Here is a 14464-nt window from a genome sequence, read left to right as displayed (position 1 = left end):
AAGTGATGATGGGTCACTGTTCTAATTCTCAGTAGCATTCTATTTCCAAACCTTAATAAGCAATTTACCCTCAAGGCTACAGGTGAAAGTCTATTCTTCCCTTGTTTTTTCCAGATGATCCAATGTTGCTGCTGGATTGTGGAGGAGAAGGTTAGGATGTGACTGGAAAATTCTGTCCTGCTCTCCTAGTTGCTGTAGAAAGGGGGCTGATGACACTTTCATTCTTCTGGGATGCCAGACAGCCCCCTGGGGGGAACCTTGTGCACCCGTGGCTAGGGCACCTTGCAGAGCCAAGCTGGAAGTCATAGAGCCTGTGCTGTATGGTTTGTGTGCCACTGTCCCACAGTGTCAGGGCTGCAGGCTCTGAGATAAGGTTAGATCTCTAGAGTAAGGGACAGGGAGGATATTTTATTACATATAAACTCAAAACTTGAGAACTATTCACAGAATTGTCATGATGATAGTCCCCCCCCCACCACTCGTCCCATAGGCCCCTAGTAAGTTGCTTGTACATTTCCTTGGAGCCATGAACTGAGATGTCTGCAAGAGGGAGTCCATGGAGAGCAGCTCCTGCCATTGTAGGATTTTGAGCTGTGTCTTGGCACTTGAACTGTTAAAAAGGAAGGAGACCTTGAAAGCTCATTTTAGACTTGTCCTTGTCTCAGACAAAGTTAAAACCAAATGAATTTTAGGGAGGGGTTGTATTAGGAAAACAAAAGATGTTAAAGCTCATCTCATTTTCTACCCTACTCTGCAAGGGTTACTCCCACTCTGCAAAGTGGTTTCATTAGTGTAGGGTATTGGAGTCACATTGAGGTGACCTGTGAGTTGTCTTGATTTGCTGCAGCTTCATTACTGAGGAGATTTTTTGGAAGATTGTTGCATTGCTGAAATTGGTAGCTCTGTGTGAGGTGTTCAGTTACCCAGGCATCAGTGTAAATCTTTAGTAGAGGCATAAGAATTTCTGTTATCTGAAGCTTATCTCTCATCTTACCCAAGCTAGGTAATGGAACTTTCACAGCCAGCATCTGGCCTAGAAGGTTTGTGTATGGGGGAGAAGGCCATGGTTAGCTTAAGCCCTGGAAATCTTTCAGCCGTCTTCATTCTAGAAATCTGCTTCAGCTTTCCTGATGGCAGTGGAGTTGTGCCCTGCTGCAGGTTGGTCACTGTCTGTACTTGTGAAGATGAGCCACTTAACAGACTCCAGGCAAGTTTGAAAACCAACCAGTATTTAGCAGAGTCCTAGCAAGCCTTCAGCCAGACCTGGCTCTTCTAAGGATGAACTGCCTGCAGCAGTAGAGTTTTACACTGCTTTAGTGCAGCTGGCACTGTGGGAAGATGAAGAAACCCTCCTTTGAAGACTTTCTGGAAAAGAAACTGCATCCGTCTAGGCAGTGCTTTGCTTATCAGCAAGGTTGGACTGAGAAGTGGTGGCACTGGCACTGTCTGAGGACAGTTAAAAGTTACTGGATGGGGCGTGGAAGGAGTGCATCAAGTGCCACCAGAGACACTTGGTACAGGGAGATAAGCACAGGGCTGTCACACCAGCTAATTAGAAAAGCATGAGTTGTCAGTCTGGAAATCTAAGATACCATCTTTGGATTAGGAGGAGTCTCAAGTACAGGGCAACACTAATTACTGATTTAAAACAATCACAGTGTTGTGTAATATTCCCTGTCACTAAAGAAACATTATTACCTGCTTATGGATACAGGTGAACAATAGGGAGAGCCCATCTGTCAGTTGCTTGGTGGGTGTTTCCTACAAACTCCCTTTGGCTCCAGAAAAATGTTGCTTTCTTCTTCAAGTAGGACACTTGGTGTTGTACTTGCCACCTCTTTCTCTCAGAGTTTGAAGGAGTAGGAACGCTTTGAGCTGCTTTGGTAATGGCTGCTTGCAGACCCGAGGGAAGAGTAGGTTTGATTGAGTGCTTGGTGACTGTAATACTTTGTAGAGGTCTGACATGAGTCCCCTCTGGGGAGGGTATAGCTGTTCTGGTGGAAGCAAAAATAGAGAAGCGGACAGAGGGCTGGGAACTTCCACCCTGCAGAGCTGCAATTTGACACTGCCTTGCCGATGAGAGCTCCACTTAGTCTTTGCAGGACGTGGTTTCCACGTGCTGTTCTTAGTGCTCTGAATTTCCTGCCCAAGGGGGCTTGGCTGGCAAACCAAGTTAGTTATGTGTTTACACTGCCCACCTTGCAGAAGTGGTGAACTACTGCAGGTTGGATGCCTGGTTGCTTTTATATTTGAAAAAAATTGCTTTATTTGGCTAGGGTGGAGATCTGCTCAAGGATCAGAGTTAGGTTTGTTGACAGATGTCTGTCAAATATATCTTAAACTAATTTTAAACTGAAGTGACTGTGCAATTAGGTCCTGAGACTTGTGAAGAAGGACACTTGTTGGTACTATTGTGTTGCTGTGTTATTTCTGCAGATGTTGGGCTACAGCTAACCACATATACAAAAAAAAAGGCACCAAAGGAGTGTGGTCATGCTTACAAGTTGGTTACAAATTAGGCTCAATGGCTGGAAGTTGAGAGATACCTTCAGGAAGATGACTGGTTATTGAGTGGTGCTGGCTCTTGCCTCTAGTGATTGTGAGTGGCAGCAAGAGTCTTGTCTCTGCATGCTTGAGTCTGGAGCAGTTGTCTAGGGAAGTTATGGACTGCATTGACTTTTTGGCAAATGAAGATGACAGTGAAACATGACAAAGATGATAACCTGATGTCTAGAGCAGAAGAGTAGAGCATAATTTTTAAAATCAAATACTTATATTGTAAGAACTCCCAAGGATAGGCAGGACATCAAGAGAGTAATAGTGCATTTTTATGTGCTTCAGGTTCCTTTCCTTGCAAGAGGAAGAGGATTCAAAATTTCCTGTGAAGTTATCCTAAGATAAAATCTTACTTGAGAATTGCAATTCATGCACTTTCACTCAGTCTGAGGTCTGTGGTGTTCTCCTAAGTGCCAAAAGAAATTCATTGACTTAGGTACCCAGTTTAATAGTGCCACAGCATTTTGGATTAATTCTATGTGTTGAGCCAGTTGCTTTACTGTGAATTATATCAGCTTTTATGCTGTTATGGTGGTAGTATCTAAGCTGAGTAACTTTGGGCTGTTTACTCTGTCAGCTTTCCCCTTCAAATTCATTATTTTGTGCTCCAAGGTGGCATTAAACATAAACCTTTGTATAGTGGCTTTCTGCTAGATAGCTGTTGAGGGAAAATTTGGGTTTTGTGAAGCACACAGTTTTGATGGCTGATTAGTGAAACAAAGAACTTTTTTTCAATGACAGAACTGGGGTAGCTTTTTCTCTTGGATTATTTTGTCTACGAGTTGAGCCTAGCCTGTCTCTTCAAGGGCAGACTACAAGGCTTGGGAGGATTGGAGAAAACCCTTGCTCTGGAGCTTATACTGGCAACCCTTCTCAAAACTTGGAGGAGCTCCAAACACAGGACCTGTGCCACTGAGTTATTAATTTTGAGTTCTGCATGACTGTTCTTCTGTGGGAAGAGGTTGTACTCAACATCCCTATCCAAAGTTGTTTATGTCTTGTAACACTGGCTACCCGAAAAGTCCAGGAACAGAAGAAGCAGACCACTGGGGCTGAGAACTGTGGCTTTGTGTTTTTCAAAACCTATATGGGGAGCATCTGCCCAGATGATTGCAGACTTGATGGGATGCAGCAGCCATATGCTTCATTGTCTGGCAGGTTAGTTTTTTTGTCAGCATGGGTCTTGTTTTTCTCAGGTGGTGTTTTTTCCACTTCCTCCTTTTGGGAAGAGGGGAGTCAACAGACTTCCTAACATGTGTAGGATAGCTTTTTTTTTTTTAGAGAAGTGCTACTTAAACACCTGTTAACTGGTAGATGCAAGCCACATTGAGCTTTTCCTCTTGGCTTCCTATTACTGTTTTCCCCAGGATTCAAAGATGTTTCTGGCTATTCTTCCCCATATAGTGGTGCCATAATGTATAGAGGATCTTCTTTAGACTACAGTCCTCAAGGTTGTGACACAAATTTGTTCTTCTATAGTGCACCATGATTTTTATCCTATGCTTTCCTTCATGTGTTTAAAAAGCAAGGAAAGTGGAGAGAAATTTATTTACGTTAGTTTGCTTTAAAGATTGTTTCTGTGCTTGTAGGCAGAGACTTACAAACTCTTTAATGAAAACCACATAGAAGACAAACCTGAAACTTTGAATGCTCATTTCTCATGGCAGTATGGCCAGCTAATTGTTTCTGGACGTGTTGGGACATGCCTCTGTGTGATGTTAATAAAAAATGGCTATTCTGTGGTAACTACCACTCATTTACACCCTTCTGTAATCTGAATTTTCAAGTTTAAGCAAGTTCTAAATTTCCATTTTAAAAGCAGTTAGACTTTCTTCACTATCTATCCAGTTTAACAGAAGAGTCCCCTTTTGAACATGTGTGCAGCTTCTGGAGTCCAGAAACAAACTGCCCAGCTAACTTGAAGGGTTTCAGCTAGAATGTGGTAGCAGTTTAATACCAGTTCCCCGTCCCTTCTCCAGTAGCTCCGTGCTAGCGAGGTGTCCAGTGAAATGCTTCCTTGCTATGTGAAAATCCATCCACTGGATATTTAGACACTGCTGTGTGTAAGACTGTCTCCCTTAAGTGGAGTGTCTGCAGCAAAGAGCAAGACCAGCCTGTGCTAGAGGGCAGGGCAGGGGCTGGTATTCAAAGCTGCAGATAGGGAGACCTGAATGAAAGCATCTGCTGAGCTTGTACAGTTGTGGAGGTGGCTCTCGTTTTGTGCCTGTGCTGCCATGGGAGTGAGTGCCACGTCATGAACCATTTTTGGTTGAGGATGGGAAAGCTCAGGGTGCTTCTTTCAGATTTGGTGCTAAATTGACCAAGTGAGAAACTGTAGCATCAGTAGGAACTGCAGTAAAAAAGGCAAAGCTTCTAGTTTGGAACTTTGTTTTAGAAAGAAAAAAAGGTGTTAAGAGTACTGATTGGAGGGGATGTTGACAGTCTTAGAATTTAAAATCAAATCCCTCCTGAAGTGACTTGAAACAAAATGGTGGGAGTTTTGTGTGTCCTTGAGATGGTTTAGACTGGGGTAGGGGTCACAAGCAGTAATCTCTCACAGCACTAACTCAAAGCTTGAGGTGCTGTGTGTGCAGTAGCAGCCAAGGCTTCCGTGCTGCTCTGGGGATGAGGTTTTGCTGACAAGGAGGGAGCTTAGTGTACAAACATGAGCAATCCCTTCTGGCTGAGGGTAGGATTTGCCTGGCAGTTGGTTGAGGTGAATCCATTGGTTTACTTAACTAGTTTGATGCCCATCAGCCAGCAGGGATTTGAACTCACTGCCTGGAATGGAGGGACCTGCACTCTGGTGACTCCTGCACAACCAATGTGGGAAGCTGGGACATGTGTGGCAATGCTTGCAGGGTTAGGGAAGCTTGGGCCCTCAGAGCTGAATCGAGATGATGTGCTTGGTGGTGGTTAGATGTGGCTAGGAAAGATGGGCTGAGGTAATGAACTGAATTGTCTGCTGGGCAAAGGGTCCTTTTGTATCCAGGCTGGGGTCCTTGTGTGCATCTCATCTGCTTATTTGCCTTATTAAGACCTTTGTGAAGGCCTTATTTGCTCAAACAGAAGGTATTTATTTGCTGCCCCAGTGCTTCCAATTAGCGAACTTGTGCCTCCTTCCAGCTTCCTTCCAGTTGTTTATTGAACCAGGTGTCCGCTGCACAACCTCTTCCCTTACTCTGAGCTTGACCTGCTTTCCTCATGTTGGTGGAAAAAGTAGGGCAGATTTCTAGCTTTGGATATTATTAGCCAGGAAACAAAGACACCCTGGGTTCTTATCACCCACTTCCTAAAAGAGCTAACCTGTGATGAGGAAGTGCTTCAGGAAGCACTGTGGTGATGCCAGGAACCTTGGTCTGTGGGAAGGTGGAGGACAGGCCCTTAGTCTGATCCCTGGCTGCCTGGAGGGATTAATTTAGCTGCACATGGAGGGACAAAAAGAATCCCTAATGAAGAAGACAGGAGAGTTCCTAGGGTTCAAGAACATAAACAGAGCCCAAACATACAGTAAATTTTTTCTTCTTTTTTTTTTTTTTTTTTTTTTTTTGCATAAGCTGAACACTTCTGAGGTGATGCTGTGCCTCGGAGTGGCAGCAAAGTTTGGCCTGACCTTTCTTGTGTGTGGCCTTGGTTGTCAGAACTGCATTTAGAGTGTGCCAGTGAGTGCTGTTTCCTGGGCAGGTGTAGTTGGGATGTAACAGAATTCAGCCTGGAAACAGCTTGAGCACCTAGTTTTTGAAAACTGATCATTTTGCATTCCTGGAGCCCTGTGTTAGTGCTTTATCTTGCTGACCAGCTGATGACATTGATTGCTGAAGGCCAACAGTCAAAACAGGATCCAGACCTCTTCCTGCTTTCACTTAAAGTAGATTGGCTTTCCTGGTGACCTGCTTAAGGATTTTGTCTCCACCTTTTTGGGTGGATGGTGGCAGTTGCTATAATACTGATTATTAATCAGCTATTACTTTAACCCACAAATTTACTGTCTGTCACTAAAACTTCCAGGGAACTGATGGATAACTGTTGTTGTAAAGAATAAGGTTTTTGTCCTGACCTACCTTGTTTGATTCCTTAAAATAGACCAATGCTGCTCATATCTGACTTACACAGCTTCACAGCTGTATGTGAATAACCTATTTTGTGACATGCTTTCGATCTTTTTTTTTTTTCCTCCAGTCTTAATTTAAACTATAATACTGTTCTTTTTCATTTCTTTCAGAATGGACTGCTGAATTGGGATTTATTGCAGACTCAACTGTACAGCACTGCTCATTGCTTCATCTATTACTAGTTATTTAAATTGGACTTTTAATATCCTGCCAGCTGCTGTCCACACACACATGGTGCATTGTTGCCATTCTCAGAATTGCATCTTTGAAACCCAGGCCCTCAGTAACCTTCATAGAAGAAAGAGGCGACCTCCTGCGTACATTTGTAGAGGGAGTTTTTGGCCCTGCTGCCCTCTGGCTTTCTGGCTGCTGCTGTATTTCTGAGACACTATGGAGCCCAGTATGGAGTACTGCTTAGCACAGGTGCTGCAGAAGGATGTTGGAAAAAGACTTCAGGTTGGCCAGGAATTGATAGATTATTTCTCAGATAAACAGAAGTCAGCTGATCTTGAACATGATCAGACTATGCTGGATAAAATGGTTGATGGACTGGCCACTTCTTGGGTAAATTCCAGCAATTATAAGGTAAGACTTTGTCATGTGGAATGTGATTACTGTCAGAAGTTTCGATGTCAAATGCTACTTGATTTGAATGAAAGCTGTATAGTAGACATTCTATAATACTGTTCTGTAAGCTGGTATTTAGACTGAATCAGTGATTGTTGTGGTTGATAGCTGCTATGATATTGAGGGCTCAAGGCAGTAAAAATTCAGTGAATGGTGTTTTAAGCACAAGTGGATTTACATTTGGTGTTCATAGTTTGTGATATCCTGGTTTCTTTGTGTACTTTGTTGGCTGGTGGCATGCTTTGATCATCCCAGTAGTGTAGCAGTGTTCATGATTTCCTGCCATGCTAAAAGGTTTATGAAACTGAAAAAAGCATATATAAACTGCATTTGTTTTCACTGTCATTAGATCTTGCTAGACTTTTGCTGTTTTCTGTGGGCAACATAGTAGATCAATTGTACTTAGCTCAAAAAAAGATAATGTGTGTATGTGTCTTCTGTCGAATTTGATAATGTTGAGATGAGTTGGTAGACCTGGAACTCCACTGCCTTGTTATCCCTGCCATGGTACTTCATTTCCCTTCAGGTTTAATGAGGAAGTCCTACCACAGCCAGGTACTGTGGGAGTGGAGAGGGATTCTCAGCTGTGACGTGGAAAATTCTTGTCCTGGTCTGTTCATGAGGCTCTCTGAAAAGTCTAATAAAGTACTGAAGCTATTGTATGGGATGTAATAATATTCCTTTTTGATAAGTGGTGGGGAATCTCAGAGTTCCTACATAGCTGGGCCTAAAGATGGGGGTTTTACTGGAGTTCACACCTGTAGAAGTGAAGGAGGGACTGGCTGTATAGGTTGTAAGTGCTCTGGAGCTCAGCATACTCCATTAAAATTATTTTAAACAGAAATTTTGATTGGGACATGGTTGTGACATTGCAGAGTGTTCTGCACAACTGCATTTCTTTCTTTTCATTTTTGTCAACAAGCAGCTGTTGTAGAAGCTGTTTGGCATGCAGGGGAAAAAAAAAAAACCAAACACTAAAACCACTATCAACAAACCACCAAAGCTAATATGGTCTCAGTAGAGAATCCATTCTGGTGGAACACATGAAGAAATATTTAGCTTGCTGTTACGAACAAGCAGTGTACAAATAATTTTGTGAGAGTATTACATATTCTTATTGCCCCTTTTCTTGCTAACTGGCTTTCTCTTACAGACTTCCATGATTCTCAGTGAAAGAGTAACCCAAGCACAGTAAAATTGAAATTATTACAAAATGTGCTATTTGTATGGATTTCATTAAGTGGTATGGATCATGGAGCTGTGCAGTGATTTGCAATCCCAGTATCACACTTGGTTTGCAGAATTTCTATTCAGATAACTTGCTTGTCTTCCCAATCTTTTGTCTGTTGAGCTACATGCTTAAAATGATCTGAGGTATTCATTTTCTGGTAACAAACTTGTGGCACTTCTGTAGTGCAGTGACTCTGTTCCAGAACTCATGCTGCTGAGCTGGCTGTTCCTTAATGTGTGTGTTCTGTAGATAGCATTTGATTAATAAGTTCTAGTAAGCATAACAGAGACGTGTCTCAGATGTCTGGAGGGTGTTTTCTCAGTGAATGAGTATAATAGGAGATGTGAAGCCTTTGAGTGGGGCAAGCTGGCTGTGTGAAGGTCAGCGATGTGGTGAAGTCTGCTTCAGGATTCAGCCAAGGCTTAGTGCACCCTCTTATGCCAATCTCTTCCTTGTGTTTTAATGCCTGCATCTGCATTATTGTCTTTTTTCCTGACTGCTTCTGGGATAGGGGTTCAGAAGCTGAGCTTTGTCTGGTGTGAGAGAGCACAGGGGAGCCGGTGTCATCTGATCCAGTTCATGGATTAGTGTGTCAACTCTAGGAGTGAAAGACTAAGCATCACTGCCCTAGGATAGCCATCTGGAGAGCTAAACTGCAGTGGTCTGCTCACAGTGGAAGAAGCTGAAGTATTTGTAGTCTGTTTCTCTTCTCACCTCAGTCTCTTCGTTTGAAAAATCAGCTTAAAACAAAGATTGAGATCATCTGCATGATTTGAAATTTCCTAGCACTTCACCAATAAAGTGTGTGTTCTCAGAATAAGACTGAGTGTGGATAACAAGAGCCATTATACTGGGAGAGCATCCAGTTGATTCATGTCTAGGACTCCTCTAACTAAACACTTGTGCTTATATGTTATCACTGAGGAAACAACAGTGAACCAAAGAGGCATCTAAGGCAAACCAGTTTAGTTTGTCTTAAAATGAGCTTGAACTGATGATGAAATTGCAGCTTTACAGGAAGGGCTCAAGCTATCTCCCTCATTGGCATCCAAGCCTGATCTGTGTATGTCATGGCCATCATTGACCTTTTTAGGCTTTGTTGTTCTTCTGTACATTATTTCTATTTTTTCATGACACTACTTTGTGAAGTCCTTGACCTCAGCACCATGACTGCAGACAATGGAGTCTTCTTTTTTAAGAGATTCAGGAAAAAAAAGAATGATGGAGGGTAGAGATGTTTTTCTTTGGTTGGTGCTGTCTCAAGTCTGTTACAAATAGCATGTGTAAAACTTAGTGAGGCCTGACATGCTTCTGATAGCACTCGGTACTCTAAAACTCCTTAACAAATCATCTTGTGACCTGATCACTGGTTCCTGCTTTGTAACAGACAGATGCCTTAGGTGCCGAAGGCACTTTTATAGTTCAGGATGCTTTTCAAGTCAAGGCAACATACAAGTGATTGTAAGAAACAAGGCACTGAAGTCCAGTGCAAAGCCATTTGCATGTTTGTGCTTGCTAGGAGTGTGCTTGAACTGCACCCAACAGCCATTGCAGGCTTGAGTTTTCTCAGCAGTACTTACAGGTGTGTAGAAGACATAAGAATGGTGCAGAGTGATAAAATGAATTCCCTTTGAGAGCTCTTACTCCTCTTTGGAGCACATTGCTTAGAGAAGACAGCCTGTGTTTGTGTGAGCACTAGGAGCTGTGGATTACACCAGTGAGGTTGGGCTCAGGAAGGTATTGCAGGATGCTTTAGGCCAAAGAGGAATTCTGCCTCTGGTCGGTTTCTTCATTTGTGCTTTGTTTGCTTGGTCTGTGCTGTTTCAGGATGGTGGTTCTGTTTGACTCCTTTTCTTCCCCTACTAAGCATAAAAGGGAGTTATTTTGCTGAGCTTTGAATCTCTCAACAATAATTAAGGCCTGCACAGAGCTGTCTGTCTTAAAACATGAGGCAAAACAGCACAGCAGTGTCAGAGGCTTCAGCATGTCCTCTCAGGTTCCACAATCCTATGGCAAGGGGAGAGAGCAGTAATCCCCTGTGAGCCATCTCGCTTTGAGCTGCTTCTGCAGTATTTAGTAATGCAGATGTTAAGTGTGCAGGATCTCCTGGCTCATCTGTGGCTGATGAGCCTTTCTCCGTACCCAAACTGTGATGTAAATTAAAGTGTAATGGAAAGTAATATGTCCAGGATCTTTAGTTTTCAACCAGCCTGCTATTCCAAGAGATGAGCTGAGAGTGTTTGGCAGTGACCTTCTCTTGCCTGTTTCTCAACAGTATTGGGAGATGCGGTCTCTTGCACGTTTTTCCCTGGGATGTGTTGCCTGTGCTGTTGGCATTGAGGCTTCCAGTGGAAATAGCTCTTGTTATTGCAGGGTTTTTTTAGACAAACATCCAAGAGGGAGATTGGTGGTGACAGAACCTTCAAACAGGTCAGGGTCCAACATATTGAAGAGAGATTCTATTCAGTGTTTGCACTTGTTGCAGAGTGGTAGGAGAGGCCAGCTTGAAATGAAACTGGATGGAGGTTTGCAGTAAGGAATTGGATGCAGCTTTATATTTTTTTCATGCACTTCCGCAAGTAGTGATTTTTTTGGCACTGCACTGCTCTCACTGCACAGGGTTTGCTTTCCAAGGAAAGTAAAGTATCTCACCTTGCATGGAATGGTCCCTTTGTCCCGGTGCAGCCAGGTCTGTGTGAGGCTCTGTGCCCAGCAGCCTGTAGGACTGGGTTTTGCCTCTGAGAGGCGAGTTAAGAACTGACATGGTTAACAGACCCCTGGGTCTGAGGACACATCCACAGCCTCCTGTTGTGCTGGTAGACTCAGTCTGTCAGGGCAAGGCTGTGTCCTGAGCTTTGTTTGTGTTCATGTATGCAGCACTTTGGATTTGATTTGTTTAGTTCCCAGCTGATTTTGGTACTGAGATATCATGCTCTTTAAAGTAAAATGTAAGATGTTAACAAGCATTTTTTTGATATGGTGAAATATTGCATGGATATTTTATTTCCCCTGACAAAATTCCTAATAACGTGAGAGAAAGCAACCTTCCATTCGGATCTGTTTCTGAATATCAAGCCTTACAAGAGCATGTTTCACTGAGCTGAAGAGAAATAAAACTTACAGAAATTAGCTGGCTTTCTTAAACTGTGTATCGAATAATATTTTTTTGCTTGCTAATTGAGGGGTAGAACAGATGGTGCAGGCTTAGTTTAAAGTGACATCCATTAGAGTTACTTAAGCTGATGAATGGTTGCTCACTATAAGCATACATTTGTTCTCTATACCATGTTTATTTTGGTTGAAATTCGGTAGAAGAAATCTTGATTTAAGACATAATTATCATGCATGGTTATGGGTTGATATGATAATTTGGTGAGTGTGTTTTGTTGAGTATTTAATGCACAGAGGAAAGGACTTCACCATCTGTGGAAGAAAAAGAGACTTGTAAAGGGTTTCCAAGCAGCTGCTGTTAGCTGCTGAATTTTGAGCTGCTGGGGGTGCATGAAGATCAGTAATGTATACATTCAGCTACTACTTTTATCCCTCTTTACCATGAAGCTGAAATTGCTAAAAAAGATGAATTAAATTAATTTTGATGTACAAAAGACATGAGAAAGGGACTGTGGAGGAAAAGTGATCTTGAGATCTGGACTTGAGAGTACAGCCCATTCCTTGCATATGCCCATATTGCAAAAGGGACTGTGGCAGAAAGTACTGTTGTTGATTTCCCTTGTGGGGAGAAGAGTTACCTTAGGAAGGGCTAAAGACTCACTCCATTTGACCTGCACTTGTGGAGTGTGCCCAGTCCTTATTTTTAGGCTTCTGTGCTGGCATGCTCCTAATAGGTGGGTTTTCCTGCCTTAAACTTATGGAAGAGCAGAGTTTTGGCTCCAGGATATCCAGTTTCCTGTAGGCATTGATGTTAATTCCCAGTCCAGCTGATCAGTTGTTTTTCTCTGGCTGTAATAGCTGGACCTGCCTTCCCAGCACTTAAGTGCTCTGTATGGTAATTTGATTAGATTATGGTGCAGCTCTTACCTCTATTGTATCAGCAGTGTGGGGAGTGCCACAGAGGGTGCAGTGCAGAATAGAAGATTGTAGCAGCTGGAATAGATGAAATTCAGTGCTAGTTTCAGACCTTTGGATTCAGGGCAGGGGAAAAATTACCTGCTCTAGCAAGTCAGCATTTAGAATTCCCCTGTAGTTTTTTCTTCATACTTAAAAGGTAATAATGACTGGTGTAGCAGGAAGTATTGTCCTTTTCTGGTTGTAGTGTGAAGAACTCTAGTGGAGGAGTAATACTTTCTTGTTGTTTTATGCATGAAGTGTATGTGCTACTGGTTGCATAAAACAAAAGGTTTGTGAGCCTGAGTGTGCCAAAGAACAGTATCTCTCAGTTGTTTACCAAGGTATTACCAAATCAAATACAAATAATGAGAACCTACAGCATCCCAAGGGGGCATGCAGAGTGGAGACAGTGTGTTGAAATAATTAGGACAGAAGTTTGTGGCACATTCAAGGTCTAACCTCTTTTTCACTGGCTTTAGAGATCAATATCCAAAGCTCATTCATGAAATAGAGGGGGGGAAAAAGCCCTATCCCTGAGAAGAAAGGTAGCTTTCGTAAACCAAAGTGTATTTCCTTTGGGTCACCCGTTTCAGAAGTAGTTGAAGGCTGGAGCAGAGTCCTCAGGTGTCCCAGAAGTGTATGCAACACACCAACCTTACTAACCATAAGGAGATGCTTTAAACCAACCAAGGGTTTCGCATTCAGTAAAACTCCTCCAGCCGTTTTCCATCTCTCTTGTTTTGACCAAAGCAGCCTAATTGCAACACTTACATGGAACTTTAATTAAATGGCAGCTTGATATCCCATCTCTTGGTGGCCCATAGTGGATGGTGAGAAATAAATGGAAAAAAGTAAACCTCTCCCTTGCATATCACTCTGGCTTGTCCAGATTTGATTCCCTGATTTTGTTTGTGACCAAATTAAGCTCTCATAGGATTTTAGTCCTGGGACTAACAAAAGTTGTCTGGGGCTATTTTTTTTCTTGTTTGTTTGCTGTGTTGTTTTTGTTTAGTGTTTTAATTTTTGTGTGCATGTGGTTTTGATGGATTTTTTTGGTGTGTGTTTTTTGGGGGGTGTTTTTTGGTGTGTATTTGTTTGGGTGTTTTTGTTATGTTAGATATGTTTTCTCTTGTGTGTTTGGTAGAGTGACTGCCTCAGCATTGGCAAGGCCAAGAGGCTCTTTTTTGGGACTGTGAGTCTGGGTCAACACACAACAGACTGAACCATTGTGGTTACTAAATTGAGAGGATAAAGCTATTCCTTTAATGCTGGTGTAGTGTTTCATTTGCAGCACTTCAGTCTTGTCACTAGGGTTTATTAGAGGTCTAACAGAGTTAGCCAGGTCTCAGAAAACCTTGGTGAGTATTGCTTCACTGCAGGCTAAGGGTCACAGCTGATGCATTGGTGGAAAAGGCAGATTATTGGGGATTTATTTTCATGGGATAAGGGTGTACTAATGCTATTGTAGAGTGCCTTACTGGGCCCTTCTGTGGCATGTGTTGTACAGTTCTAGTTGCCTGTCTGCAAGAAAGGAATTCAAGCTGGAACAGGTGCAGGGAAGGGCTAGTGGGGTGTTTAGGGTATTGGAGAGCCTGCCTAACCAGAGGACACTAAGAGGTTTGGCTTGTTTAGTTTACAGTATGAAGGCTTACAGGGAATATGACTGCTGTCCATAAATACATCAGAGGGGTGACCGTCAGGGATGGGAAAGAACTCTTAGATTTAAAGGGCAAGGTTAGCACAAGAACAAATGGGTATAAACTGGCTGTGAGTAAATTTAGACTGCATGTCAGATGAAAGTTGCCTGCAGAAAGAACATTGGAAAACTCCTGGAGATGAACAGATAAGGACAAGACATTTGGTTTTAGGA

General features: G+C 42.7%; 1 protein-coding gene across 1 annotated transcript in view; it reads left to right on the top strand.

The window, feature by feature from the left end:
- The window catches only part of CLASP1 (cytoplasmic linker associated protein 1), a 170016-nt gene that overhangs the window by 4827 nt on the left and 150725 nt on the right, over positions 1-14464 (top strand). Inside the window, exon 2 of the mRNA XM_053983207.1 lies at positions 6779-7253. Coding sequence (XP_053839182.1) covers positions 7059-7253 — 195 coding nt within the window. The 5' untranslated portion in view covers positions 6779-7058. The remainder of the gene's footprint in view (positions 1-6778; positions 7254-14464) is intronic.

This window comes from Vidua macroura, chromosome 7 (assembly GCF_024509145.1).
Source record: "Vidua macroura isolate BioBank_ID:100142 chromosome 7, ASM2450914v1, whole genome shotgun sequence".
NCBI lineage: Eukaryota > Metazoa > Chordata > Aves > Passeriformes > Viduidae > Vidua > Vidua macroura.
The sequence above is the reverse complement of the archived record's forward strand: the minus strand, read 5'-3'. Positions and strand labels throughout refer to the sequence as shown.